Source organism: Lissotriton helveticus, chromosome 6, assembly GCF_964261635.1.
Source record: "Lissotriton helveticus chromosome 6, aLisHel1.1, whole genome shotgun sequence".
Lineage (NCBI taxonomy): Eukaryota > Metazoa > Chordata > Amphibia > Caudata > Salamandridae > Lissotriton > Lissotriton helveticus.
This window is the reverse complement of record NC_136067.1, coordinates 46,195,883-46,223,389: the sequence shown is the minus strand read 5'-3', so window position 1 is coordinate 46,223,389 and position 27,507 is coordinate 46,195,883. Positions and strand designations below refer to the sequence as shown.

Genomic DNA, 27,507 nt, shown 5'->3' with positions numbered 1-27,507 from the left:
TCTCCTCACTGAGGTCCTTAAACCGCAGTCAAGCTCGGCCGAGCCTCTGCTGCCCTTTAATGAGGCCTTGACCGACGTTCTTCTGGGCACTTGGTCCAAGCCCGCTACGGGTTCGCCTGTAGATAGGAACGTGGCCAGACGCCACCGCCCAGCCCCAGGCGACCCATGTTTCCTGTCCACCCACCCCACCCCCGAGAGCCTGGTCATCCAGGTCTCCAATTCCCAGACCGCGTTCCCGTCGGCTCCGCCGGACAGGGAATCCAAGAGGTATGAGCAGTATGGTAAAAAGATCTTCTCATCCCTTAGTCTGGGACTGCGGTCTTCCAACACCGCGTGCCTCTTGGGCCGTTACACCCACTCTCTGTGGGATACGGTTGCGGAAGTGCTGCCAGAGTGTCCATTGGAGGTACGGGCCAAACTCGGCCAAGCCCTTATAGAGGGCCAGGATGCAGCCAAATATTCCATCCGGTGTGGGCTGGATACCACCGACTCGCTAGGTAGAGCGATGGCAATGACGGTGGCGGTCAGACGCCACGCCTGGCTGAGGTCCGCCAACTTTTCGGCAGATGTCCAGAACACGTTGATGGACATGCCGTTTGATGGTCGTCGCCTCTTTGGCGACAAAGCAGACCATGCGCTTGAGCCTTGGGCCTCTCGGTCCCGTGCCAGCAATCGGCTGCTTTTCACTCCTTTCGTGGCCACGGAAGGGGTGTACCCACACGTGTTGCCAGCCACGCTCCGCAGGGTAATACCCAACGCGGTGGCGGCCGTGGGAACCGCCGTCCTGGCGGTAGGGGTCAACGGCGAGGTCAGTCCGCACCTTCCCCCACAGCATCCGCCTCAAAACCCTCCTAGTCCGTGCTTTCAGGCCCATGTGACGCCAGTCGGGGGCAGGGTTCACATCGGATAAGTGGGTGCTGCAGATCGTCCGAAGGGGTTACTCCCTCCCCTTCGAAGCGACTCCTCCAGCCATGCCACCGCAGAACCACCGTGTATCGGGGGATCATTTGCGACTTCTGCAGGAGGAAGTTACAGCCCTCTTGGCCAAGGGGGCCATCGAGCGCGTTCCTGGGCCAGAAGTAGGGTGTGGTTGCTTTTCCCACTACTTTCTGGTACCCAAGAAGGGCAAAGGGGGCCTACGCCCTATCTTGGACCTTCTGAATGTCAACGGCTTCCTCCGGAAGAAGAAGTTCAAAATGCTAACACTGGCTCAGGTCTTAGCTGCCCTGGACCCAGGAGACTGGATGGTAGCGTTGGACTTGCCGGACGCTTATTTTCACATCCCCGTCCTGCCGGCCCATCCGCGCTACCTGCGGTTCACGGTTGGCCACGAGCACTTTCAGTTTACCGTGCTCCCCTTCGGCCTTACCAGCACCCCACGGGTGTTCACAAAGGTGATGGCGGTGGTCGCAGCTCATCTGCGCAGGTTAGGGGTTTCAGTCTTCCCCTACCTCGACGACTGGTTGTTGAAGGCGGGCTCGCCCCAGACAGTCGTCAGCCACCTCCAGACTACGGCAGATCTCCTGCACCGGCTGGGGTTCTCCATCAATGTGCCAAAGTCACACCTGTGCCCCTCTCAGAAGCTCCTCTTCATCGGAGCGGCTCTCAACTCGGCGCTGTTTCGGGTTTATCCACCCGAACAGCGGGTCCGGGATATTCAGGCTCTGATTCCCATCTTTCAGCCGTTATCCCGGGTCTCGGTCAGGTTGACGCTGCGGCTTCTGGGGCTGATGGCCTCCTGCATCCTACTGGTGCATCACGCCAGGTGGCGGATGCGGGCTCTGCAGTGGGACCTGAAGTTTCAGTGGGCCCAGCATCAGGGCAACCTGTCCGACCACATCCTGATCTCGGAGGGCACTGCGAGACAGCTGCAGTGGTGGCTCACGGACCGCGATTGGGTCAGCGGCAGATCCCTCTCCCTTCCCCAACCGGAGCACGTAGTTGTGACGGACGCATCCCTCCTGGGCTGGGGAGGCCACATGGGAGAGGCGGAGATCAGAGGCCTCTGGTCTCCGGCGGAGGCCCGGCTCCACATCAACCTGTTGGAGTTACGGGCGATTCGTCTAGCACTGAAGGCATTCCTCCCCTCTGTCCGGGGGAGTGTAGTGCAGGTGTTCACGGACAACACCACCGCCATGTGGTACTGCAACAAACAGGGCGGGGTGGGGTCGTGGACCCTTTGCCAGGAGGCTCTGCGCCTCTGGCAATGGCTGGAACGCCAGGGCGTGACCCTGGTGGCTCAACCCCTGTCAGGTTCTCTGACTGCCAGGGCGAACGAGCTCAGCAGTCGGTGCATGATGGATCACGAATGGCGTCTGAACTCGGACGTGGCGCAAGGCCTCTTTCAGCAATGGGGAGAGCCTTGGTTAGATCTATTCGCCACCGAAGAGAACGCGCAATGTCATCAGTTCTGCGCGTTGGAATTTCCAAGGCGGCACCCGCTCGGAGACGCTTTTCGTCGCGAGTGGAGTTGCGTTCTATTGTATGCCTTTCCGCCTATACCACTTCTGCCCAGAGTGCTGAAGAAGATCAAGCGCGACCGGGCCCAAGTCATCCTTGTGGCTCCGGACTGGGCGAGAAGATACTGGAATCCAGAGCTACTCAGTATGTCAGTCGATCCCCCGGTTCGTCTGCCTCTTCAGGAGGACCTTCTGTCGCAGCAGCAGGGGACGGTCCTCCACCCGAACCTGTCCAGTCTCCACCTTCATGCTTGGAGATTGAGCGGCGACAGTTGAGGCCATTTGACTTGCCTCCTGAAGTCTGTAACGTCATTCTGGCAGCCAGGCGTCCCTCCACAAAGTCGGTATACGCCTGCAGGTGGAACGGATTTGTGGCATGGTGCACAGCAAAGGCTGTGGATCCACTTGCTGCCCCTCTCTCTGAGGTTCTTCTCTTCCTTCTTTCTCTTGCCCAGCAGGGCTCTGCTCTGGGCACTATCAAGGGCTACCTTTCTGCCCTTTCAGCCTTTCTGAGGCTGCCTGATCAACCTTCGTTGTTCAAGTCCCCTATTGTAAATAGATTTCTAAAAGGCATCACACACACATTTCCTCCTGTTCCGTTTGTGATGCCTCAGTGGGACTTGAACCTGGTTCTTACGTTTCTGATGTGCGCTCCTTTTGATCCACTTCACAACTGTCCTCTCCGCCTTCTTACTCTGAAGACTGCTTTCCTGGTTGCCATCACCTCTGCCAGGAGAGTGAGTGAGCTCCAGGCCCTTTCTTATACTCCACCTTTCCTTTCTGTCCATCCGGACAAAGTGGTGTTGCATAGTAAGCCATCTTTCCTGCCCAAGGTTGTCACGGCCTTCCACATCGGGCAGTCTATCACCTTGCCAACCTTCTTCCCGCCACCGCATCCCTCTAAAGAGGAAGAGCGGCTCCACCGTCTGGACCCAAAACGTGCGCTCTCATTTTACTTGGATCGTACACGCCAGTTCCAGGTGGATGACCAACTCTTTGTTGGTTACGTGGGCGCTAAGAAGGGGAAAGCGGTGCACAAGATGACCATCTCCCGGTGGATCATCTTGTGTATCCAGGCATGCTACTCCTTGGCTAGAAAGGAGCCCCCTGTTGGATTACGGGCTCATTCCACCCAGGCCACGGCGACTACAACTGCCCTGGGCCGGGTGTGCCCTTTCAGGATATCTGTCAGGCAGCTACGTGGGCATCGCTGCACACGTTTGCAAGACACTACTGCCTGGACAGTCAAGTTCGGAGGGATGGCTTCTTTGGCCGTTCCGTCCTCCAGGACTTTCTGGTGTGATTATTGGTTCGCAGACCCACCACCGGGGTTGGTATTGCTGGGGTATCTATTCTAAGGTAAGGAATCTAATACTAACGTGTCTCTTTCAGATGCACAAGTTACAACTTGTGTAACGATATATCTGTAAGAGACATTAGTTAGTATTAGATTCCTTACCGACCCACCCATCCTCCCCGTTCTGCGAACCGATATCTAGGGTTAAGGTCATCCCCTTTCAGGGCCCTAGTTTCAATGGCACCAGTGTTGGTTTTTTAACATGGCTCTGCGTTTCTGGCGCGGAAAAGCTGTGTCTAAGAACTGACGTCAGCACGCGGAGGCGGCGTCTAAGTACTCCGACGACGTCATCACGGCACCCACCACGCCGACGACGGATGCGGAGCCGCAGACGATGCCTACCGACGCGCAAGGGTACTGCTACGCAAAGGTTTCCGGATCCAGTTTGATGCCTGGGGATATTCTAAGGTAAGGAATCTAATACTAACTAATGTCTCTTACAGATATATCGTTACACAAGTAGTAACTTGTGCATCACTAAACCACTTCACATACACCATCTACACGGGGGAGATATAATAGTAAGCTCAAAGTCACAATGAGATACAAATAATAGGTATATTTATTAATGATTGTGTCAGAAAAAATACAGAATGAAATACACATTATTATTATTATTTTTTTTAAATATGTTTTTATTGCGAAAATATAGAATAGGCACAAAGTACAATGACATTCAGATCGCATACGCGACAGGGAGAACCACATGCTGTCAACAGGATAATACACAGCCAAATACGGCCCACATCCCGGAGGCTGGGCGGCGTAGGAACAGAGCATGTAATGTGATTAGGAGATTGCCCTGTGGATACAAAACTATCAGTACATTCGCTAATTTTCTCATTCCGAATTCTTATCTCGTTTAACATTTCAACGATAACCAAACCCCCCCCCCCCAAAAAAAAACTAGGCATCAATAGTACAGAGTCCAAGGAAGTAAGTCATAAATGTGGGGCCCAGCGAAGGCACGGACATTAGCAAGCAGTCTGGACCTATGGGGATCACAGCTATGTACAAACAGACATTCTAAGGAAACCCTGCGTGGGTACATTGGGCCTCTACACCTGATCTAGACTCCCCCCTCGGAACCCTCCCCAGGACAGTCAGACTCCGGATCAGTGGGGGTAAACAATTCAGCGCTGGTGGCATCCGACTCATCCTCTGCTAGCCCCTCCATGCACAACACCCTCCAGGCAAGCAGATCATCCTGCAGTTTCTCATCCCTGCGAGTGTGCTGCATGTGTGTCTCCTCAGCCAGGGCCCACTCTCTTGCATCTCTCAGCCAAAGGGAAAGGTCGGGTGCTCTCTGCCCCATCCAAGTGATGGCCACGCGCCTCCTCGCCAGGACCAACAAGAGTTGCAAGAATTTATAAGGCAACTTCTTCTTCCTGGGCTTGGGTACCAGCGCCAGGAGACAATGGAGCGGGTCCAAAAGGAGCCTGATATGCGTGGCCCGGGCAACGTGGGGCACCACTTTCCTCCAAAAGTCCTGAACCGGAGGGCAGACCCATGCTAAATGCAGAAAGCCGCTCTCTGCGCTCCACCGCGGGCAAGTGTGACGTCTATCCGCCGAGATGCGATGCAAGGAGACAGGGGTCATATAGGTTCGGTGGATAAAGTTAAAATGTATAAGTTTAAAACGCGCATTACAGGAGACCTTGTGGGTCAAGAGCCCAATCCGCTTCCGTTGGTCTGGCTCCAGTGCCACCCCTAAGTCCGCCTCCCAGGCCGCCCAAGCCGGCGCCATCAGGGGGGTTGAGTCTCGGCGCATGGCCGAGTAAAGAAGGGAGATCAATCGGCTGCCTCGTCCACAGGACAATATGATGTCGAGAGTATGCGTGAGTGGAGGGGCCTCCGGATACTGGGGCCATGTTACCTTGGCCACGTCTTGAAGGCTCCGATAGTGGAGGTACTGCCCCCTTCCCAGCCCAAAGGACTCCCTGGCTTGTTCAAATGATACGAAAGAGTCGTCCGGGTAGAGATCAGCCAGCGTCTCACATCCACCAGAGCGCCACTCCCAGTAGGACATCATTTCTTCCAACCGGAGTACCGGGGCCATGAGCCATATCGGAAGCTCCCTATTAAACGGCGCTCACCGTAACACTTTCTCAACAAACCGCTGCCAGATGTCGGCCGTGTGGCGCACCAGATATGGTAGAGCGTCATCGGCGCCGCGGCCCTGCATCAAGGCCTCACGTAGGACCCTGTCATTGACCGTACCAGCCAGCAGTGTCAGTTCCCAGTTCGTCTCTTCCGCAAACCATCTCGCCGCTGGGAGGAGTTGCGCCGCAAAGTAATATCGTTCGAATCTCGGGGCCTCGAGACCTCCCTCCTCCCAACAGCGCACTACCGTGCGTAAAGCTACTCTGCTGCGCCCACCCGCCCAGAGCAGGGAGGTGAGGAGCGAGTCCAAAGTGCGAAACACTCGTGGAGGCAATGGGCATAGGGTGTTCTGTAAGACATATAGGATCCTAGGGAGCATTACCATCTTGGCAACCGCCAACCGTCCCATAAGAGAGAGAGGAAGCGTATTCCAAAAGGTGACCGACTTGCGGAGGGCCATAAGCACCCTGTCCACATTGTGAGTCAGCAGGGCCTCATCAGATGTGGCTACCTGAATACCAAGATAGCGGAACACCTCCCGCTCACAACGGAGGCCTAGATAGGGCCCATCCACGCCCGGGTCCGGGACGCAGCCCGTCAGCGGGAAAACCAGGGATTTGTTAAGATTAATACGCAACCCAGAGGCCGCACCAAAGCGGTCCAGGATCCGCATCAAGACGGGAAGGGCCTCAGAGGGGAAGGTAAGGTAAAAGAGTGCATCATCTGCATATAGAGATATCACATTAGTAGTGTCACCCACGGCTATCCCCCAACGCTGTAATTCAGCGCGGGCGGAGACGGCAAGGGGCTCAATCGCGAGCGCGAAGAGGAGGGGGGAGAGAGAGGACAGCCCTGCCGGGTACCCCTCCCCAACGACCACTCCTCTGAACGGGCCGATCCCAACCGCACCCTGGCCCGGGGCGCCCCGTAGAGCACCCGGATCCAGGCACGAAATTCAGGTCCGAACCCTGTCCTCCGGAGCACCTGCATCAAATATCCCCAGTGCACCGTGTCAAAGGCTTTAGCTAAATCGAGCGACACCAACACATCTCTCTCGCCCCCGTACCTCATGTAGGATATGGTTCAGGCGGCGCAAATTCATCGCCGTATTACGACCCGGGATAAATCCGCACTGGTCGGAGTGTATCAGCCGAGTCATGAGTGGGGCAAGGCGAGTGGCCAATAACTTAGTGAGGATTTTTGCGTCCGTATTAATCAAGGTGATAGGGCGGTACGCCGCGGGGTCAGCACTGTCACCGCCCGGCTTTAAAATCATGCACACCTCTCCCTGGTTCGTGGTGGGCAGAAGGGCGCCCCTTTGCAGAGCCTCACTATAGACTTGCAACAGGAGGGGAGCCAGGACATGTCCAAATGAATGGTAGAACTCTGCCGGGTAACCGTCCCCACTAGGTGCCTTGGCACGAGGGAGGGCGGCCATCGCCGCAGTAATCTCACCTAGTGTCAGTTTCGCGTCTAGTTCTTTTGCCGCCGCTTCCGGCAAGGCTTGGAGGTGCAGTTCCTCAAGATACGAGTGATAGGTATCTTCCGTAACCGACGGGTCTGCCTCATACACCGTCTGCAATACACATTATTATTAAAGTTAAAAACACTTTAAAACATATTACAAACACTTGATTTGTTGTTACATTTGATCACAAAGCAAGACAAAGTATTGCAGGTATATGGTTGTAATTGTGCTCTGTAATGGACCAATCAAATCAATTCCTAGCCCTGAGACACAATAAAAACATATATATATATAGAAAACGCCATTCGTCATGTCCCCCGTTATCCAATGGAGATCAAAATAACGTCAGAGCGAAACCACAGTTAAGTGCTCATTTCTTCAGTGTTTTATTCGTGCCAAATTCTGCCAGCAATCTGTCATGACGCGTTTCACCTCTCGAAGAGGCTTGATCACATGATGTGTCAACAACATAAACGAGGGTATTTGTAATAAAATCCACTGCAATAACAGCTGTTTGTAATATGAAACAGTAAACATGGAAAAAATACTGCCCAAATGTAATAGCAGCAAGCAGCATATTCATACTTAGGGCATAGTGCCCAAGGTAATGTAAACATATTTTTTTCAAATGATAAGGAAAAAATATAGAAATACATAAATATATACAATCTAACATCGGGAGTACACATAAAAGAAAGTACACTTTGTCATTAAGAAGGTACACATCCGTAATTAAACAATATAAAGCACTAGAACCCAATACTAAAGAGTTAATTGGTAATCGAAGGTTCCAGCCTTATAACGGATTGTGTCATGGAGTGTCGACGCATTTCGACGGAAAAGTACTATTGCACCATCTTTTTCAAGACCTTATCTGTGACTCTCTTAGTCAAATTGATTGTTTGAAGAAAACTTGTATTTGCTGATTCAAAGAAAGGAAAAACCTTTCTTTGTTTATTTTTCTCTTGATATTATATGTTTGATAGATAGTTGGAGGAGTAAATACATCTGTCCTCTTTGGGTGTATCCTGTAGTCTTAAATGTCAGGCGTGTCTGTGTCTCTGTTCCGATAAGAAGCGACAATTTTCAAACATCAGTAAGTTAAAATCTCTGGGATTTCTATCTTACACTTCATATCTTTTGTTGTGATCTCTAGAACCGAGCCTTCCACACTCTTCTGAAAATCCCTGGTCTTGCCAATTCTAGTCCAGCAATACCCTTCTTCAATTGGGTCTGCCGGCTCGACTCGGTGTCCCGTGCTGTTACCAATTTCTGTAGAGTCACTAGCTTTTTTTGGCCACTGCATACATGTATCTATTTGTCTGCATAGTGCTCCATGCTATCCTGGCTGTCTTGGAGCTCTAAAATTGTATCTGGCCCTCTGTGATCAGCTCTCGCTGTTTCATTACCCCACCCCCCCTTAAGCTGCCGCCCCTTTAAAGCAACATCTATAATAATAGTTGGAACTTCTTATCACCCAGATCAAGTGATGTCAGCTTGCAAAGCTCCAGGCTTGCACACAGCTGGACAGGGCACATTGAGCGGGTACTTTTGTCTGCACAGAAAATGTATGCTCCTTCCAAAACGCCTCTGGAGCTATAAGTACTCTGCACCCTAAAATTCCTCCACATACGTGCCAGTGATTGTGCCCAAAACACCACCTAGAGATAAGATGAGAACTTATGCGCTTCCGATCTTTGGTCTCTCTGCTGAATTGAATAACTTGTGTTTATTTGACTTACTACAAGATCAAAAAACTCACCCTATGCAATAAAATGAAATAATCTGCTGCATCGCTAAATACTTACAAGGTCCCAAAGGCAAGACCGATAGGCATTGCCAATGCTTGTTATTTAGTGTAGAAACGTTTTTGGCCCCAGCCCTGGAAAGCAAATGTAAATCATATAGAGTATTTCTCTGAAGTCAAATTGTCAAAACTCTGTTTATGGTTTTATCATCTGCATCTATTTTCTTTCAGACTTGTTGGAGATGTGTTGTTGTGCACAGGGTTCCTCTCATACTGTGGTCCCTTTAATCAATCATTTAGAAACATGCTTCTCAAAGACATATGGGAAGTGGAAATAAAAAAAAGAAAAATCCCTTTGTCTGAGAACCTGAATCTGATAGCCATGCTAGTGGATCAGCCAACGGTAAGATAGATTTAGCTTTTAAGAGCTTCATTTTTTAATTTTTTTATTTTGTTTTTCATTGTTCATTTGCGTACATATTCAGACGAAGTGAAGAAATGCATCCAAATATAATTTTTGATTATTGTATCTATCTAAATGTATTCCTATAGTACAAGAGATATGCTATAAAGGGGATACATTTATTAAAGAACCTAAGCCATAATGATGAAAGGGAAGGTTTTTGTGCAGGAGGAACAATGGGACCTGGGTATGTATTGCAATAAGTGCGCACTTTGCCTGTTTGCGCCATGATGCACCGTAAAACAGGTGCGCTGGGTGCAAACAGGGAAAGTGCCGCCCATTATAGTGAAAGCGCTGCCTGGGGACTTCGCATTCAAGTGAAATACACAGCGGCTGCTCAGGGGCGTAACACAAGCCCTCGCGGCGCGGGGGCCCCTATCTCGAGGAGGCCCCCTCAAAACAGTACTCGGGCTGGAGACCTCCTGATTGAGCCTGGAGGGGGCCTATCCACGTACCTTGCAGGGGGCCCCCTTCAAATTTCGTTACGCCACTGCGGCTGCTTCAAAGCAGCTGTGTTTCACAGTGCAGACTTCACCAACCTGCACTTTCACTAAGGGAGAGAGATCCTCTTACAGGCGGGTGCAGTGAATGATTGCACCTGTCTGAAAGGAGATGTCTGGGGGTTCATAGAACCCCCTTTCTCCTCTCCAGAGGCCTGCCTTCAGGAGTCACACTGGAAGTGTGTCATCTTTATGTGGTGCACTTTAAGTGAGCCTCCTAAAGGCATGTTTGCCTCTGCGCCCACGTCTCTAATAGGGCTCAGGTGTAGAGGCAAAGTAATTCCCTTATTTCCATGAGGCCATGCCCCCATGAAAATGAGGGGACACCCTCTTGAGATAACGCTGGTGCTACATATAAACCAGTGCTATGAGTATTGCTTAAGGGGCTGCACAAGCATCTGTGACTCCTTCTGTAACACCAAAGTACCAGGGGGTGCATAAAGCAGATACACATGCCTGTTATGGCCCAGTGGTACTCCTTCATTGCAGTGCTTCTGTATTGGAGGAGTGACGATGCAAGACTGATCTGAGGTGTGATGTAAGTATGTGGCCTTACTGCATAGACGAAGGTGGTTTAAATGGTTTTCTGTTTTACGCTTGATTTTAAGTCTGGTTACAATATGGCTCCTTGTGTTGCTTTGGCCACCTAAGATGGTTGGTTTTAGCCAGATCTGGTGATGCTTGTGGATCTTGTGCAGGTCTTACAGCTGGTTTTGATCATGCTACAGGCTAAATGAGGTAACCATTGTAGCTGTTTTAATGGGGTGTGATGTGATTGTATGACTTAAATTATTTCAAGACACTGTTGAAGGGCTCCATTCAGTGCGGTCACCTTTGATGCAGGGATACTGCTAAGCAAAACACCACCACCATTAAAATGAGTGAGAAACGTACAATTTATCTGAAGTGAGCTTCATTGTAGTTAGGGCTTCACTTATTATAATTTCTCAAGTGGTGCCATACGGTCTGGTGCTTGAAAAGGTGAGATTTCAAAGAGAAAATGATAATAATGCAATAAGAGCATAATATACAATGATATTGACAAACCTTGTCATTCCTAAATTCCTGTGTGGGCAGAGGAGGGTGCAATACACATCCACAATAGGAAACAGAAGACAACAGAGAATTAGTAAATAGGAATATAGTATGAGAGAAACACTGGATTGGAGTCCAGTATGTTCTAGATTGGATTCTTCCTGAGCTAGGAATCAACATCAACCACCTATAGTGTTCTGAATGGACATCTTATTACAACTGACTAATAGGTAAAAATATAACGTCTATAACATGCATAACAGCTTTTAGCCATAAATCTGTGCTTTGGTGTATTCAGCCTTTGACTTACCAGTCTCATGGTGACGAGATGCTGTTACAAGTCCCAGATTGACCAGGAATGCAGTCTCAAACCCCAAGACACAGCAGGTAACCAGTGACTTAAGAAGGAGGACAAGCAATCAAGGAGGGAGAATACAGAGCCAAAAATTAAAGGGTAAGTAAAGCTGTAGTTGTAGAGGTTAGCAGAAAGGGAAAGCAAAAGAAAGGTGAGTGGCGTCAAGAGCCAAATGTGATCTTACTGAATTGCACAATGCCATAAAAAGCAAGACACATTACCAAACATCTTCTACATATCATGTTGTTCTCAAAATATTATTCTGCCTACCTTAATTCAGTAGTGGTCAATCTAACCCAGAAGTGAGAATCTACAGCTACCTGTTATCCATTGTAGTCTTTTGTGAAACGTGTGTCATGACTGTCCTGTTTTCCACATTTTTTATTCTCTTTCCTAATCGGCTTCCTGCTATCTATCAACAAGGGCTATTGTATTGTGTTTCAACTTAAAGGACACCTATTCCCATATACATAATCATCCCATGTTGAAGCTGGTCCTTTGATTCATGGTAAACAGACACCACTTGCACTTCAGGCCATTACCATTTGTTTTTTGTTTAGCATCTAGAGTCTTCACAAAAGGCCTACCTTTAGTAATGGAAAAAGAACAGATGAGGGACGGAATGCTGAGTTAATCAAACATTCACCCCTAGTCAAAGATCTGGATTAAATCCATCACTTTTTGTAATGCCACATCATTCCAGTTTAGACCCAGCCATATGGGAACAGTCCAGCCCTAGCTGCAAGGCCAGGTCTTCTCTGGACCAGAAACAAGCATCCTGGGACCCGATTCGAGGTAAAATCCCTCATCAGACAGGCTAGCTTGAATCTGGTGGTGAAGGGAGCACGGGCCCACGTCTGGACATACTCTTCCCACTTAGGGCAACAAATGCAAAAAGAACAGATGATGGACAGAATGCTGGGTTAATCAAAAATGTACCCCTATTTACCAATCTAGGTTAAAACCATAGGGCCCGATTCACAGAACTAACTTAAGACAAAATCCTAAACGTACTACCCTTTTGGTATTCACAGAAGGCACTTACTCATTTTGGTATTCACAGAAGGCACTTACTCATTTTGCAATTCACACAAGGCACTTACTCATTTTGGTATTCACAGAAGTTAGGAGGACTCCTGTGAGAAGTTGGCCTGATGTGCAGTGTTCACTATTCTAGTGATCACTATATATCAGTCCAAACAACCCTTATTGATGATTGGTTGTAAGTCAACCTTATAGACCAGCTATCCTAGTAGCATGGATACGAGCAGTCTAAGGCTAAGACTCTAGAGGGCGTGTTAAGCCAGCTGTTTTACCATCACATTACCCCTTGAACACCCAGTGAAAGGACACCACACAAGTGTTATGAAAATAAACAGTGTATTTATTAGAATCACAACAACCCTGTACTCTTTATGAGGACAGGGTGCTAGGCACACAACAAAACTCTTACGAAAATACTTAAGTTAGCACGATATACACAAATGCCCGAGGGGCACGAAAAACCATATACTTTAAAAGTGGAATGCGAAATTACTAGCAGGTAAGTACAGTACTAATAGGCTTTGGAATCGCTAGGACTTGACTAGGGAATCGTTAGATTACTTCTAGGAGACCTAGGGGACTCGGGTGCAGAGTGTGCACTCTCACGCGGGATGCGGGACAAAGTCTATGGAAGCTAGTAACGCTAAAGTTAGTGTTCACGGGCGAACCCGACCTGGTAGGGAGAAAACGACAGTGGATCCTGACCCTTGGATAGTGAGGCTATGCTGGGGCACCGAAATGCCGAAGTTACCTAGCCCTGGGGCTGCAGCTGCATAGGTCTCAAAAGACGTCGGGAATCCTCGTTGCCGGACCAGGAGCCTGGAAGAAAGATGCTGGCAGGCGACCAGTGAAGATAGTTCGAGTTGATCCAAGCCTGGATCTGGAAGATGGATGACACCTGAAAGCAGAGGGGACCAAGTTCGTGACTACTAGCCAGTAGTCAGCGGGCACCAGGAGGGCACCGGATGGTAGTCACCTCGACTAGGTGAGTGGGCGACGCTGGCTCTGCAGATCTCACGGACCAGGAGGCGTTGTCGGCGACCAGGATGGAGAGGCGAGCTGTCCCACGATGGATGAAGCTGTCGGCGTCGAAGTTACCCAGGATTGGGCAACAAGCCTTGGCTAATTGAAGCCCACGCGGTGGACTCAAAATGGCGTCTTGAGTGGACCAGGAGGGTCCTGGGTGCTCCTCTTCGGGAAGGGAGCAAGGGCCAGTCTGGAGCAACCAGACCAGCAGCAGTGATGTCGTCGGGCGTCGTTCAGAAGGCCACAAGCCAGCGGGCTAGTAGCCAAACAACGCGGTGAGCAGCAAAAAGCAGAAGGGCCCCACGCAGATCGTGGAGATGCTGGGAGGCTGCACTTCGGTGCTGGAGCTGCTCAGGGTCGGGGCTTCTCGGACCCCAAAGCACTCACCAGGAAATTACTCGGCGGGCTTGCTGTGCAGAAGTCGTGCAGTCTTGCAGATGGCCGGTCCCTCGAGGTCTCGTCGCACCCACGATTCTCAGCTGGGCTGTAGAGGTGGGTAGAGGTCAGAGGTGCCAGGGAAGCCGGTTCTCGTCGAGCTGGGCAGTCGGATTCCGGAGGAAGGACTTGCAGCAGACCGCAGTGTTCTTAAGGTGGTGCCTGCGGATGCAGGGTGACTACTCCTTAGTCACAAGGGAGAAATCTTAGGAAGAAGTCTTGAGTTCCTTTCGTGGAAAGTAGTTTCAGGATTCAAAGATGATCTGATTTGGAAGGGGGCCAGTCCCTACCTTTATCTGGGAAAAGGGGGCTGGCACGCGACTAGGTCCTGCCCTATGGGTGGGACCAGGAGGGGGGTGGTTACACCCACTTCCTTGGCGGGCTTTTCCCCAGCACAGGGTCTGGAGTGTCCCTGGAACTGGTTCAAGCCAGCCTATGCACAGTGAGCACCGGGGTGCCACGTGCAGTCACCTTCCTCTGAAGCCCTGCCTACCTACAATACACAAAATCCTGTCTGGGACGGTGCTGGCACCGCCCCTGGCAGGAAACCCTTTGTCCTTATCTCCTGCTCTGGGAGGACTCCCAGCAGCAGGAGGGCAGACTTGTGTCTCGGTGGCAGCATCCATTTTGTGGATGCTAAGGCTCTGTCTGACTTTAACCGGGGTTAGGGGTTACATACATGTCGTGTCCCTCTAGAAGGGTGGAATGCTAACCCCATCGCCAGAATTGGCAAGGGGTTAGTATTCCAATTCGTATGACACCTTACTCGACATGTTTTGATAAAGCGATACCAGAGTTGGCATATAACCGCGAGGATTATAATGCACTTAAGAGTATATGGTATGCGATATCATGGAAACGGCTAAGGGATGGATCCCGAAAGCCGCAGACAGGCTCAGCTCATGCCAGAGCACCATCTCACACGATTCCAAGCACTCTGCCTTCAGGATTGTTAAGGCCTGCCATAGGAGTGACTGATAGGAGATCTGTGTGTCCATTTTAGGGTTAGATATAGGTATACTATATCTAAAGCAAAGGGTGAGTACACCACCTTGCCCCAGCTGTCGTGCAGCCAGTTGTGTCAGTTTTGGATGGCCAGCCAGGGGTGGCATAATACATGCTGCAGCCCCTGGTAGGCCCTGGGTACACCTATGCCCTGGGTACCTAAGGTACACCGTACAGGGACTGATAAGGTGACTCAGTATCCAATTTAGATATGTACCTAAGGTACATGGAATCCATTTTACAGAGAGAGCAGTAGGCCTGGGGCCCTGAATAGCAGGGTCCCAGGTCAACTAAGTCAGAAAACCAGCAAAACACCAGGCAAAAAGTTGGGGGCAACCATAGTTAGGGATCTACCTTCCTACATAACCCCCCCCAAACGAAAGGAGATAAGGCTAGCCTTGCCAGGTAAGCCTATATTGCCTGAGTGGCCATATAAGGAAGTACCAGCACTGGCATGGTTACCCCCTATCTCATGGTCCACTAAGCAATCCCTCACCCTAAGGGTGTCTGAGGGTCTCCACCATAGGGAATCTCTACCTGTGGTGTGTTTTGGCAAAGTAAAAGGCTGGTGCTGAAATGGAGTACTGAAGTGAGGCTCCACTAATTTTGGGCTCAGCTTCCTCCAATCATTTTCCACCATAGAGGCCTTTCTTTCCAAGACTGAGTTGTTTTGGGCTCTCAGGGTCAACCTCTGGCTACCTACAGCTGGAGGTTGGGTCCCTCTGTTTGGCTTACTGGAGGGACAGGTCAGGTTTGGGGCCCTCAGGTCCCAGGTTTGGCTGTGCCCAACAGTGTCCATCTGTGGGAGGTCCCTAACTAAATTTAAGGGGGATCCCTCAGGAGTTGGTTTTATTCTCACTTGGCTAGGACTACTAGCTTCAGTGCCCTTAATCTGCTGATTGGGGAATTCTTTTGGACAGGGGGCCCTTTGGGGTCCAACACTGGCCTCCCTGACCTCTACAGCCCTGGGCTGACTGAGGCAGGGTAGAGAGGGGCAGGTTACCTGCTCCAGACTGGGTCCCACCTTGGAAGGGTCCACTGACATCAGGGGCTCTGCCAGGCTAGGCCTGACTACCTCTGGGGCAGTTCCTTCACAAGGGGTCAGATCAGTTCCCTGAGGAGGCTGATCCTTTCCTAAAGTCTGGTGGGAGGGAGATTTCTCCTCCTCCTCAATGCTCTCTGTCTGAGTGGAGTGATCCATAGTTTCAGGTTTCACAACACTATCATCTGTCTGAGTTTGAGCTGTGGCCATCACAACTCTCCCAACCTTTTCAGGAGGGGGCTCAGTTTGGGTGTGGGCTGTTACCATGACAGCCTTGACAACCTGTTCTGGGAAGGAAGTTGTCTGAGATTGGGTTGTGACTGACACAACCCTCCTGACCTGTTCAGGGAGGACATCTTGGACTGGGGCTGTGGCTATCACTGCCCCACTAACCTTACCATGGGTGTTTACCATTTTAGAATGGGTTTCTTGCTCAACTTCAGCCCAGGCTGAGAGCTCTAAATCATTCCCCAGTAGGCAATCTACAGGCAAGTTTGGTGACACTGCCACTCTCTTGTGGCCAGTGACACCTCCCCAGCTGAGATTGACCACTGCCATGGGATGATCTCTCTGTACTCCATCAATATTGGTCACCTGGTATGTGGCACCAGGTAAAAGTTGCCTTGAGGGGACTAGACTCTCAGTCACCATAGTGATGCTAGCCCCTGTATCTCTATAGGCCTCAACTTTTATACCATTGATGAGGGGCTCCTGTCTGTACTTGCCCAAAGTGTTGGGACAAGTTGTGAAGTTGGCAAACCCCATGCCAGTCTCACAGACAAGAGTATCTAAGTCAGGGGACCTGGTTAGGCCAGAGTCCCCAGGAACTCCCAAAGTAAATGCACCCAAATTTTGGGGGGCACTACCACCACCTGGGGGATTACTACTAGTAGTAACAGGAGGTTTGGGAATGTTACTTGGGGGTATGTTTTCCTTACTGTTATTCTTTGGGCAACTGCTGTCAGTTTTTAAATGACCCACCTGTTTACAGGGATAACAATAAGGTTTCTTCTGGTTATTGGAAGGATTCTGGGACCCACCCCCCTCAGAGGATTTTTGGGGCCCTGATGTGGTTGGATCTGTAGATTTATTCCAACCCTTCTCTTGAGGCTTGGTTGATTCCTTTTTCTGGTCACCACCTTGGTTCTTGGGCCTAATCCTGGTTCTGACCCATTTGTCTGCCCTCTTACCCAATTCTTGTGGAGAGGTCAGATCAGAGTCTACCAGGTGCTGGTGTAATAACTGGTTCTGACAATTATTTAAGACTTGCTCTCTCATAATAAGATTATACAATCCTGTGAAGTCAGTAACCTTGCTACCCAGTAGCCAGCCTTCCAAAGCCTTAGTGGCACAATCAACAAAGTCAGACCAGTCCTGAGACTGAGTTTTCTGGGTGTCTCTGAACAGCAACCTGTACTGCTCAGTGGTTAAGCCAAACCCATCAACCAGTGCATTTTTCAGGACCTGGTAATCATTAGCATCCTCCACTCTTGTAGTGAGGAGCTTATCTCTACCTTTACCATCAAAGGAGAGCCACAGTATAGCTGCCCACTGACTTTGGGGAATGCCCTGCACAGTGCAGGCCCTCTCCAAAGCAGCCATCCATTTCTGGATGTCATCCCCTTGCTTAAAGGGGGGCACTATCTTTGTCAGGTGTTTAGTATCTAAACCCTTCTCTTTTTCTCTTGGGAGATTGCTGCCACCAGTGGGAGCTAACCCACTCATCTTCTGCTCTCTAGCAAATGCAAGCTTTTCTTTGGCCAGGGCAAGTTCTTCCCTTTCAATCCTCAGTCTAGCTTGTCTCATCCTTGCTTCATGCTCTCTTCTCTGAGGGGAAGTCAATCTCCTCTGGGGAGAGTTCCTTCTCCCCTGAGAAGAGGCATTAGAGTGCAGAGATCTAATGGAGTCCCTAGAAGGAGATCTATCTCTCCTAACTCCAAGGTTAGGCCTTATTAGGGTCAGTACTGGGGGTCCCCCAGATCCTTCCCCAAGTAGGTCTACGTTGGCCCTAGTTAGCCTTCTGACTACCTCAAGACCTTTGTCTACCTCATCCCCAGAGAGTTCCTCTTGATCCTCCTCCTCAACTGCAGTAGCAGTGTTGGGGAGGTCTGGATCCCCAGAGGTTCCCTCTAAGGCTGGCATATTCTCATGTAACTGAGAATTCTTTCTGGCATCATATGTCTCTAAGAGACCTATCAGAAAGGGAGTGGTGGGGTTAGACCCCTGCTTCAGTTTTCTGGAGACACAGATTTGTCTCATCTCCTGGAAACTGAGAGCTGCATATCTTGAAGTGACCTGTGGAGGGTCAACACTGACCAGGGGAGTCTCAGTAGATTCTCCCTGGGTAGACATGCTTTTCTAGTGAGGTGTAAGTGATGCACTTACCTACACTATATGTTTGCCTACTGATCCCTTGCTAGAGTTGTAGTTTAGGGTGTGCTAGGCCCTAGGAGCTACAACAGCTGGTTCAGTAGAACTCAGAGTATTCTAAGCTAAGTTATATGTACCTTTAGTACTTATGTGATCTTTCACAAGATATTCTTAGGATATGTGTGGTAAAACAACAGAAAGCTCAAATCCCAACCGCTGCTCACCAATGTGAGAAGTTGGCCTGATGTGCAGTGTTCACTATTCTAGTGATCACTATATATCAGTCCAAACAACCCTTATTGATGATTGGTTGTAAGTCAACCTTATAGACCAGCTATCCTAGTAGCATGGATACGAGCAGTCTAAGGCCAAGACTCTAGAGGGCGTGTTAAGCCAGCTGTTTTACCATCACATTACCCCTTGAACACCCAGTGAAAGGACACCACACAAGTGTTATGAAAATAAACAGTGTATTTATTAGAATCACAACAACCCTGTACTCTTTATGAGGACAGGGTGCTAGGCACACAACAAAACTCTTACGAAAATACTTAAGTTAGCACGATATACACAAATGCCCGAGGGGCACGAAAAACCATATACTTTAAAAGTGGAATGCGAAATTACTAGCAGGTAAGTACAGTACTAATAGGCTTTGGAATCGCTAGGACTTGACTAGGGAATCGTTAGATTACTTCTAGGAGACCTAGGGGACTCGGGTGCAGAGTGTGCACTCTCACGCGGGATGCGGGACAAAGTCTATGGAAGCCAGTAACGCTAAAGTTAGTGTTCACGGGCGAACCCGACCTGGTAGGGAGAAAACGACAGTGGATCCTGACCCTTGGATAGTGAGGCTATGCTGGGGCACCGAAATGCCGAAGTTACCTAGCCCTGGGGCTGCAGCTGCATAGGTCTCAAAAGACGTCGGGAATCCTCGTTGCCGGACCAGGAGCCTGGAAGAAAGATGCTGGCAGGCGACCAGTGAAGATAGTTCGAGTTGATCCAAGCCTGGATCTGGAAGATGGATGACACCTGAAAGCAGAGGGGACCAAGTTCGTGACTACTAGCCAGTAGTCAGCGGGCACCAGGAGGGCACCGGATGGTAGTCACCTCGACTAGGTGAGTGGGCGACGCTGGCTCTGCAGATCTCACGGACCAGGAGGCGTTGTCGGCGACCAGGATGGAGAGGCGAGCTGTCCCACGATGGATGAAGCTGTCGGCGTCGAAGTTACCCAGGATTGGGCAACAAGCCTTGGCTAATTCAAGCCCACGCGGTGGACTCAAAATGGCGTCTTGAGTGGACCAGGAGGGTCCTGGGTGCTCCTCTTCGGGAAGGGAGCAAGGGCCAGTCTGGAGCAACCAGACCAGCAGCAGTGATGTCGTCGGGCGTCGTTCAGAAGGCCACAAGCCAGCGGGCTAGTAGCCAAACAACGCGGTGAGCAGCAAAAAGCAGAAGGGCCCCACGCAGATCGTGGAGATGCTGGGAGGCTGCACTTCGGTGCTGGAGCTGCTCAGGGTCGGGGCTTCTCGGACCCCAAAGCACTCACCAGGAAATTACTCGGCGGGCTTGCTGTGCAGAAGTCGTGCAGTCTTGCAGATGGCCGGTCCCTCGAGGTCTCGTCGCACCCACGATTCTCAGCTGGGCTGTAGAGGTGGGTAGAGGTCAGAGGTGCCAGGGAAGCCGGTTCTCGTCGAGCTGGGCAGTCGGATTCCGGAGGAAGGACTTGCAGCAGACCGCAGTGTTCTTAAGGTGGTGCCTGCGGATGCAGGGTGACTACTCCTTAGTCACAAGGGAGAAATCTTAGGAAGAAGTCTTGAGTTCCTTTCGTGGAAAGTAGTTTCAGGATTCAAAGATGATCTGATTTGGAAGGGGGCCAGTCCCTACCTTTATCTGGGAAAAGGGGGCTGGCACGCGACTAGGTCCTGCCCTATGGGTGGGACCAGGAGGGGGGTGGTTACACCCACTTCCTTGGCGGGCTTTTCCCCAGCACAGGGTCTGGAGTGTCCCTGGAACTGGTTCAAGCCAGCCTATGCACAGTGAGCACCGGGGTGCCACGTGCAGTCACCTTCCTCTGAAGCCCTGCCTACCTACAATACACAAAATCCTGTCTGGGACGGTGCTGGCACCGCCCCTGGCAGGAAACCCTTTGTCCTTATCTCCTGCTCTGGGAGGACTCCCAGCAGCAGGAGGGCAGACTTGTGTCTCGGTGGCAGCATCCATTTTGTGGATGCTAAGGCTCTGTCTGACTTTAACCGGGGTTAGGGGTTACATACATGTCGTGTCCCTCTAGAAGGGTGGAATGCTAACCCCATCGCCAGAATTGGCAAGGGGTTAGTATTCCAATTCGTATGACACCTTACTCGACATGTTTTGATAAAGCGATACCAGAGTTGGCATATAACCGCGAGGATTATAATGCACTTAAGAGTATATGGTATGCGATATCATGGAAACGGCTAAGGGATGGATCCCGAAAGCCGCAGACAGGCTCAGCTCATGCCAGAGCACCATCTCACACGATTCCAAGCACTCTGCCTTCAGGATTGTTAAGGCCTGCCATAGGAGTGACTGATAGGAGATCTGTGTGTCCATTTTAGGGTTAGATATAGGTATACTATATCTAAAGCAAAGGGTGAGTACACCACCTTGCCCCAGCTGTCGTGCAGCCAGTTGTGTCAGTTTTGGATGGCCAGCCAGGGGTGGCATAATACATGCTGCAGCCCCTGGTAGGCCCTGGGTACACCTATGCCCTGGGTACCTAAGGTACACCGTACAGGGACTGATAAGGTGACTCAGTATCCAATTTAGATATGTACCTAAGGTACATGGAATCCATTTTACAGAGAGAGCAGTAGGCCTGGGGCCCTGAATAGCAGGGTCCCAGGTCAACTAAGTCAGAAAACCAGCAAAACACCTGGCAAAAAGTTGGGGGCAACCATAGTCAGGGATCTACCTTCCTACAACTCCTAAATGCCTTCTGTGAATACCGAAAGTCTGAAAGTTAGGATTTTTCTCAGTTTAGGAGTAGAAAAATTAGGTCTCCTTTAGGACTCCTAAATGCCTTCTGTGAATACATCCTAATCCATATATATAAAAAACGAATGTATGTCTGTCTGTCTGTTTGTCCTTCATGCATTGCTACACCATTCATCCAATCGCCATGAAACTTTGGGAAGTTGTTTCCTCTCTGATTGGCTCACCTGAATCGAATCGAGGAGCGGCGAGGAACGAGGAATGAGCTGCAAACAGAGCTGCACGGCGGAGGCGTAAGGCGTGAGGGGTTGAGAAAGCAAGGAGGCTTTTACCCCTGGTAGCCGAAAAAAAAACAAAAAAAAAACTGAAGCCTAAGGCCGAAAACGGAACAGAACGATCCCGGTGCCTGGCGCTAAGTGTCGGAGCTGGTGCCGGTGACAGTGTCGGAGCCGGATTCCGTGTTGGAGCCTGAGCTGGCACCCGTGACTCTTGCGGTCCATTTGCGGTTTGATGGGCGGCGTGCGGTGAACGTGGGCAGTGAGGTGGGTTTGCCGTTGATTCTGTGTCTGCCCGCTTGCGGCCGCTCCACTCTGCCCCGCCAGCCTGCTCAGCTGGCACACGGCATCTGGTGTTCGGCGCTGTCACTGGGGGCCCTTGGATTGCAAGGACAGAGCAGTTTTTGACGGTGTTCCGTGCCGTATTTTCACGCCAACCAAGCAGGACCGCAGTGAGACAGAGAGCAAGTGAGGACATCCAGCGAGGACGCCGAGGTCGCTGCCTGCTTTGCCTGCCTGCCTGCCTGCCTGCCTGCCTCCTCCCCCGGCTCTCTGCTCCCTGCCCCAGCCACCAAGCCCCCAGCCTATGCCCAAACAGCTCGAACAGCAGCCTCTGCCAAAGCCAGAGCCGCACACCTAAGGACAGCGTGCGGCGGCGCATAGTGAGCAGAGCGGGAGCTTGAAGGAGGGTGAAGTAGGGTGAGCTGACTTGCAGACTCACCCCCTCAACCAAGCTCGATTCAAGCCCGCTGGGCCCCTACAGCACCGCTGAGTGAGCAGATTGCACAGGCTGAGTCGGTCGGGCCTGAGGGGAGGGAGAGAGCCGCGTCTTGCATTGGGCAAACCTCCTGCAGGCACCTGAGCGGGAGCTGTGGCAGGCTGAAGTGTGTGGCCCCAAAGCAGCCGGCAGCTGACAGCTGGGGTGTCGGAGCGGCGGGACCCTTGCGGACAGCAGACAGCGGAGCTGGCCAGAAGACCAACAGCCCTCCGTGAGTACCTGCAGGGGGGACGAAGGGGCTGGCTTGACAGCCCATTAGCCTAAAAAGAAGCACCCCAGGGAACACCAAGCACTTAAGGAATCCCAAGGGGGCTCTAAAAGGACCACATAGGATACCACAGGGCTCAAAGGCACGCCACCTGCGCAACTATTAGAGGGGCCTTGCAGCTGTGCTTATTTGCCTCCCACACTACTATCAAACTACAGCTACTTCGGCAACTGCTGCGCGGCGGCACGGTGCTTTGAATTAGTGGCAATTGGAGAAGGAATCATTTGAATTAAGAACAACCCACACTACGAGTGCCTTGGGTATCCTTAGCAGCATCAGCAAGACAGTAGCCGATATCGGCCGGGCGAATTGACATTAGTCATCGATTACCACTTGGAGTAGAACTCTATTAAAACTCCATTAAATCCCTAGTGAAAAATAAAATCTAAGCACCTTTCAACTCTTTAACTAACTTATCTGAAAGAGACACGTTAGTATTAGATTCCTTACCTTAGAATATCCCCAGGCGTCAGACTGGATCCGTAAAATTTTGCGTAGCAGTACCCTTGCGCGTCGGTAGGCGTCGTCTGCGGCTCCGCGTCCGTCGTCGGCGTCGTGGGCGCCGTGATGACGTCGTCGGAGTACTTAGACGCCGCCTCCGCGTGCTGTCGTCAGTTCTTCTTTTTTCCGCGCCAGCAAGCGCAGATCTGGAAAAAGCAGTAACCCTAGTCATTTTTGACTAACTTTTTTGATCCTTTTTTGATCCTGTTTCGAGTCTTTACGACTCCGATCGGTGCCTTAGGGATGCCCGGGTTCAAGCCTTGTGATGATTGCGACCGGCTGATGTCGGTCACGGATCCTCACCGCGTCTGCTTGTCGTGTCTGGGCGTCGACCACGACGACAAGGCCTGCTCCAACTGTCGGGCCCTCTCTTCGAAAGCCAGGCGGGAGCGGTCCCGTAGGCGCCTCGAACTCCGACAGTCGGTCCCGCGCCGTGAGAGGTCCCGTTCCCACGGGAGGTCGAGGGACAGGTCGCGGGCCCGGAGCCACCACAGCTCCGAGGGTAGGCCTCACTCCTCCGGGTCGAAGTCGTCGTCAGGTAAGAGGCACAAGAAGTCCAAGCGGCGTCATCGCTCCTCGGACTCCCCCCGACGCTCGCACGATGTGGCCGGGGGTTCGGGTGACACCGCCCACGCGGCTCCGTCTGGGCCGCGGGCGCCGTGTCCGGCTCCATACCCTCCGGTCCCTGGGCTGAACGCGACGCCGGAGGAGATCGAGCGCTTCCTCATGGCCATGAGGAACCTCTCTCCTCCGACGGGTTCCGCGGCGCCTCCGGGCCCAGCGGACCCGTCTGGGAGTCCTAGCGGATCGGCGCCTCCGGCCCCGATGCCGTCGGGTGCTTCGGTCCCGACGCCACCGGCGCCTTCGGGCCCGGCGCCGCAGCTCCCTGTTATCCCGAGGCCTCCAATTCCCAAACCGCATTCCCGTCGGCCCCGCCGGATCGGGAATCCAAGAGGTATGACCAGTATGGGAAGAAGATCTTCTCATCCCTGAGCCTCGGCCTGCGGTCTTCCAACACCGCCTGCCTCTTGGGACATTACACCCACTCAGTGTGGGATAAGGTTGCGGAAGTGCTGCCAGAGTGTCCGTTGGAGGTACGGGCCAAACTCGGTCAAGCCCTTGTGGAAGGCCGGGATGCAGCGAAATATTCGATTAGGTGTGGGCTGGATACCACCGACTCGCTAGGCAGAGCGATGGCAACGACGGTGGCGGTCAGACGCCACGCCTGGCTGAGGTCCGCCAACTTCTCGGCAGATGTCCAGAACACTCTTATGGCCGTCGCCTCTTTGGCGACAAGGCAGACCACGCGCTTGAGCGTTTTAAGGACTCCAGGGCTACGGCCAAGTCCTTAGGCCTTTCGGACAAGCGCCAGCAACCGGCTGCCTATCACTCCTTTCGTGGCCACGGAAGGGGTGCGCCCACACGCGCCACCAGCCACGCACTGCAGGGCAATACCCAACGCGGTGGCGGCCGTGGGAACCGCCGTCCGGGCGGTCGGGGGCAACGGCGAGGTCAGTCCACACCTTCCCCCGCAGCATCCGCCTCAAAACCCTCCTAGTCCGTGCTTTCAGGCCCATGTGACGCCAGTTGGAGGCAGGGTTCGCCATCACCACCTCCACTGGCGCACCGTCACTTCGGACAGGTGGGTGCTGCAAATCGTCCGAAGGGGCTACTCCCTCCCCTTCGAGGCGACTCCTCCAGCCATGCCACCGCAGAACTACCGTGTATCGGGGGATCACTTGCGACTTCTGCAGGAGGAAGTTATGGCCCTCTTGGCCAAGGGGGCCATCGAGCGCGTTCCTGGGCCAGAAGTAGGGTGTTGTTGCTACTCCCACTACTTCCTGGTACCCAAGAAGGGCAAAGGGGGCCTACGCCCTATCTTGGATCTACGGAACGTCAACGGCTTCCTCCGGAAGGAGAAGTTCAAGATGCTGACACTGGCTCAGGTTCTTGTTGCCCTGGACCCAGGAGACTGGATGGTAGCGTTGGACTTGCAGGACGCTTATTTTCATATCCCCGTCCTGCCTGCCCACCGGCGCTACCTGCGGTTAATGGTGGGCCACGAGCACTTTCAATTTACCGTGCTCCCCTTCGGCCTTACCAGCGCCCCACGGGTGTTCACGAAAGTGATGGCGGTGGTCGCAGCTCATCTGCGTCGGTTAGGGGTTTCAGTCTTCCCCTACCTCGACGACTGGTTGTTGAAGGCGGGCTCGCCCCAAACAGTCGTCGGCCACCTCCAGACGACGGCAGACCTCCTGTACCAGCTGGGGTTTTCCATCAATGTGCCGAAGTCACACCTGTGTCCCTCTCAGAAGCTCCTCTTCGTCGGAGCGGTTCTGGACTCGGCGCGATTTCGGGTTTACCCACCCGAACAGCGGGTCCGGGATATTCAGGCTCTGATTCCCATCTTTCAGCCATTATCCCGGGTCTCGGTCAGGTTGACGCTGCGGCCTCTGGGGCTGATGGCCTCCTGCATCCTACTGGTGCATCACGCCAGGTGGCGGATGCGGGCTCTGCAGTGGGACCTGAAGTTTCAGTGGGCCCAGCATCAGGGCAACCTATCCGACCACGTCCTGATCTCGGAGGGCACTGCGAGACAGCTGCAGTGGTGGCTTACAGACCGCGATTGGGTCAGCGGCAGATCCCTCTCCCTACCCCAACCGGAGCACGTAGTTGTGACGGATGCGTCCCTCCAGGGCTGGGGAGGCCACATGGGAGAGGCGGAGATCAGAGGCCTCTGGTCTCCGGCGGAGGCCCGGCTCCACATCAACCTGTTGGAGCTCAGGGCGATTCGTCTAGCACTGAAGGCATTCCTCCCCTCTGTACGAGGGAGTGTAGTGCAGGTGTTCACGGACAACACCACCGCCATGTGGTACTGCAACACACAGGGCGGTGTGGGATCGTGGATCCTTTGTCAAGAGGCTCTTCGCCTTTGGCAATGGCTGGAACGCCAGGGCGTGACCCTGGTGGCTCAACACCTGGTGGGTTCTCTGAACGCCAGGGCGGACGAGCTCAGTCGTCGGTGCATGATGGATCACGAATGGCGTCTGAACTCGGACGTGGCGCAAGGCCTCTTTCAGCGATGGGGAGAGCCTTGGTTAGATATATTCGCCACCGAAGAGAACGCGCAGTGTCATCAGTTCTGCGCGTTGGAATTTCCAAGGCGGCACTCGCTCGGAGACGCTTTTCGTCGCGAGTGGAGTTGCGGTCTGTTGTACGCCTTTCCGCCTATACCACTTCTGCCCAGAGTGCTGAAGAAGATCAAGCGCGACCGGGCCCAAGTCATCCTTGTGGCTCCGGACTGGGCTCGAAGGTACTGGTATCCAGAGCTACTCAGTCTGTCAGTCGATCCCCCGGTTCGTCTGCCTCTTCAGGAGGACCTTCTGTCGCAGCAGCAGGGGACGGTCCTCCACCCGAACCCTGTCCAGTCTCCACCTCCATGCTTGGAGATTGAGCGGCGACAGTTGAGGCCATTTGACTTGCCTCCTGAAGTCTGTAACGTCATTCTGGCAGCCAGGCGTCCCTCCACAAAGTCGGTATACGCCTGCAGGTGGAACAGATTTGTGGCATGGTGCACAGCAAAGGCTGTGGATTCTCTTTCTGCCCCTCTTTCTGAGGTTCTCCTCTTTCTTCTTTGTTCAAGTCCCCTATTGTAAACAGATTTCTTAAAGGCATCACGCACACGTTTCCTCCTGTTCCGTTTGTGATGCCTCAGTGGGACTTGAACCTGGTCTTGACATTCCTGATGTGCGCTCCCTTTGAGCCACTTCACAACTATCCTCTTCGTCTTCTGACTTTGAAGACTGCTTTCCTGGTTGCCATCACCTCTGCCAGGAGAGTGAGTGAGCTCCAGGCTCTATCTTCTAAACCTCCTTTCCTCTCTGTCCATCCGGACAAGGTCGTTCTGAGGACTCGTCCTTCTTTCCTGCCCAAGGTGGTCACGGCCTTTCACATCGGGCAGTCTATCACTTTGCCAACCTTCTTTCCACCACCGCATCCCTCTAAAGAGGAAGAGCGGCTCCATCGTCTGGACCCAAAACGTGCGCTCTCATTCTATTTGGATCGCACACGCCAGTTCCGGGTGGATGACCAACTCTTTGTTGGTTACGTGGGCGCTAAGAAGGGGAAAGCGGTACACAAGAGGACCATCTCCCGGTGGATCATCTTGTGTATCCAGGCGTGCTACTCCTTGGCTAGGAAGGAGCCCCCTGCTGGATTGCGGGCTCATTCCACCCGTGCCACGGCTACTACCACTGCCCTGGGCAGGGGTGTGCCCTTACAGGACATCTGTCAGGCAGCTAC

At 52.3% G+C, this 27,507-nt stretch overlaps 1 protein-coding gene across 7 annotated transcripts in view; it reads left to right on the top strand.

Annotated features, from left to right (window-relative positions):
- DNAH8 (dynein axonemal heavy chain 8) overlaps positions 1-27,507 on the top strand; it is a 10,041,960-nt gene that overhangs the window by 7,888,831 nt on the left and 2,125,622 nt on the right. For all 7 annotated transcript variants that reach the window (XM_078647354.1, XM_078647353.1, XM_078647356.1 and 4 more), the window contains one exon: positions 9,366-9,537. In XM_078647354.1, the coding sequence (XP_078503480.1) occupies positions 9,366-9,537 (172 nt within the window). The remainder of the gene's footprint in view (positions 1-9,365; positions 9,538-27,507) is intronic.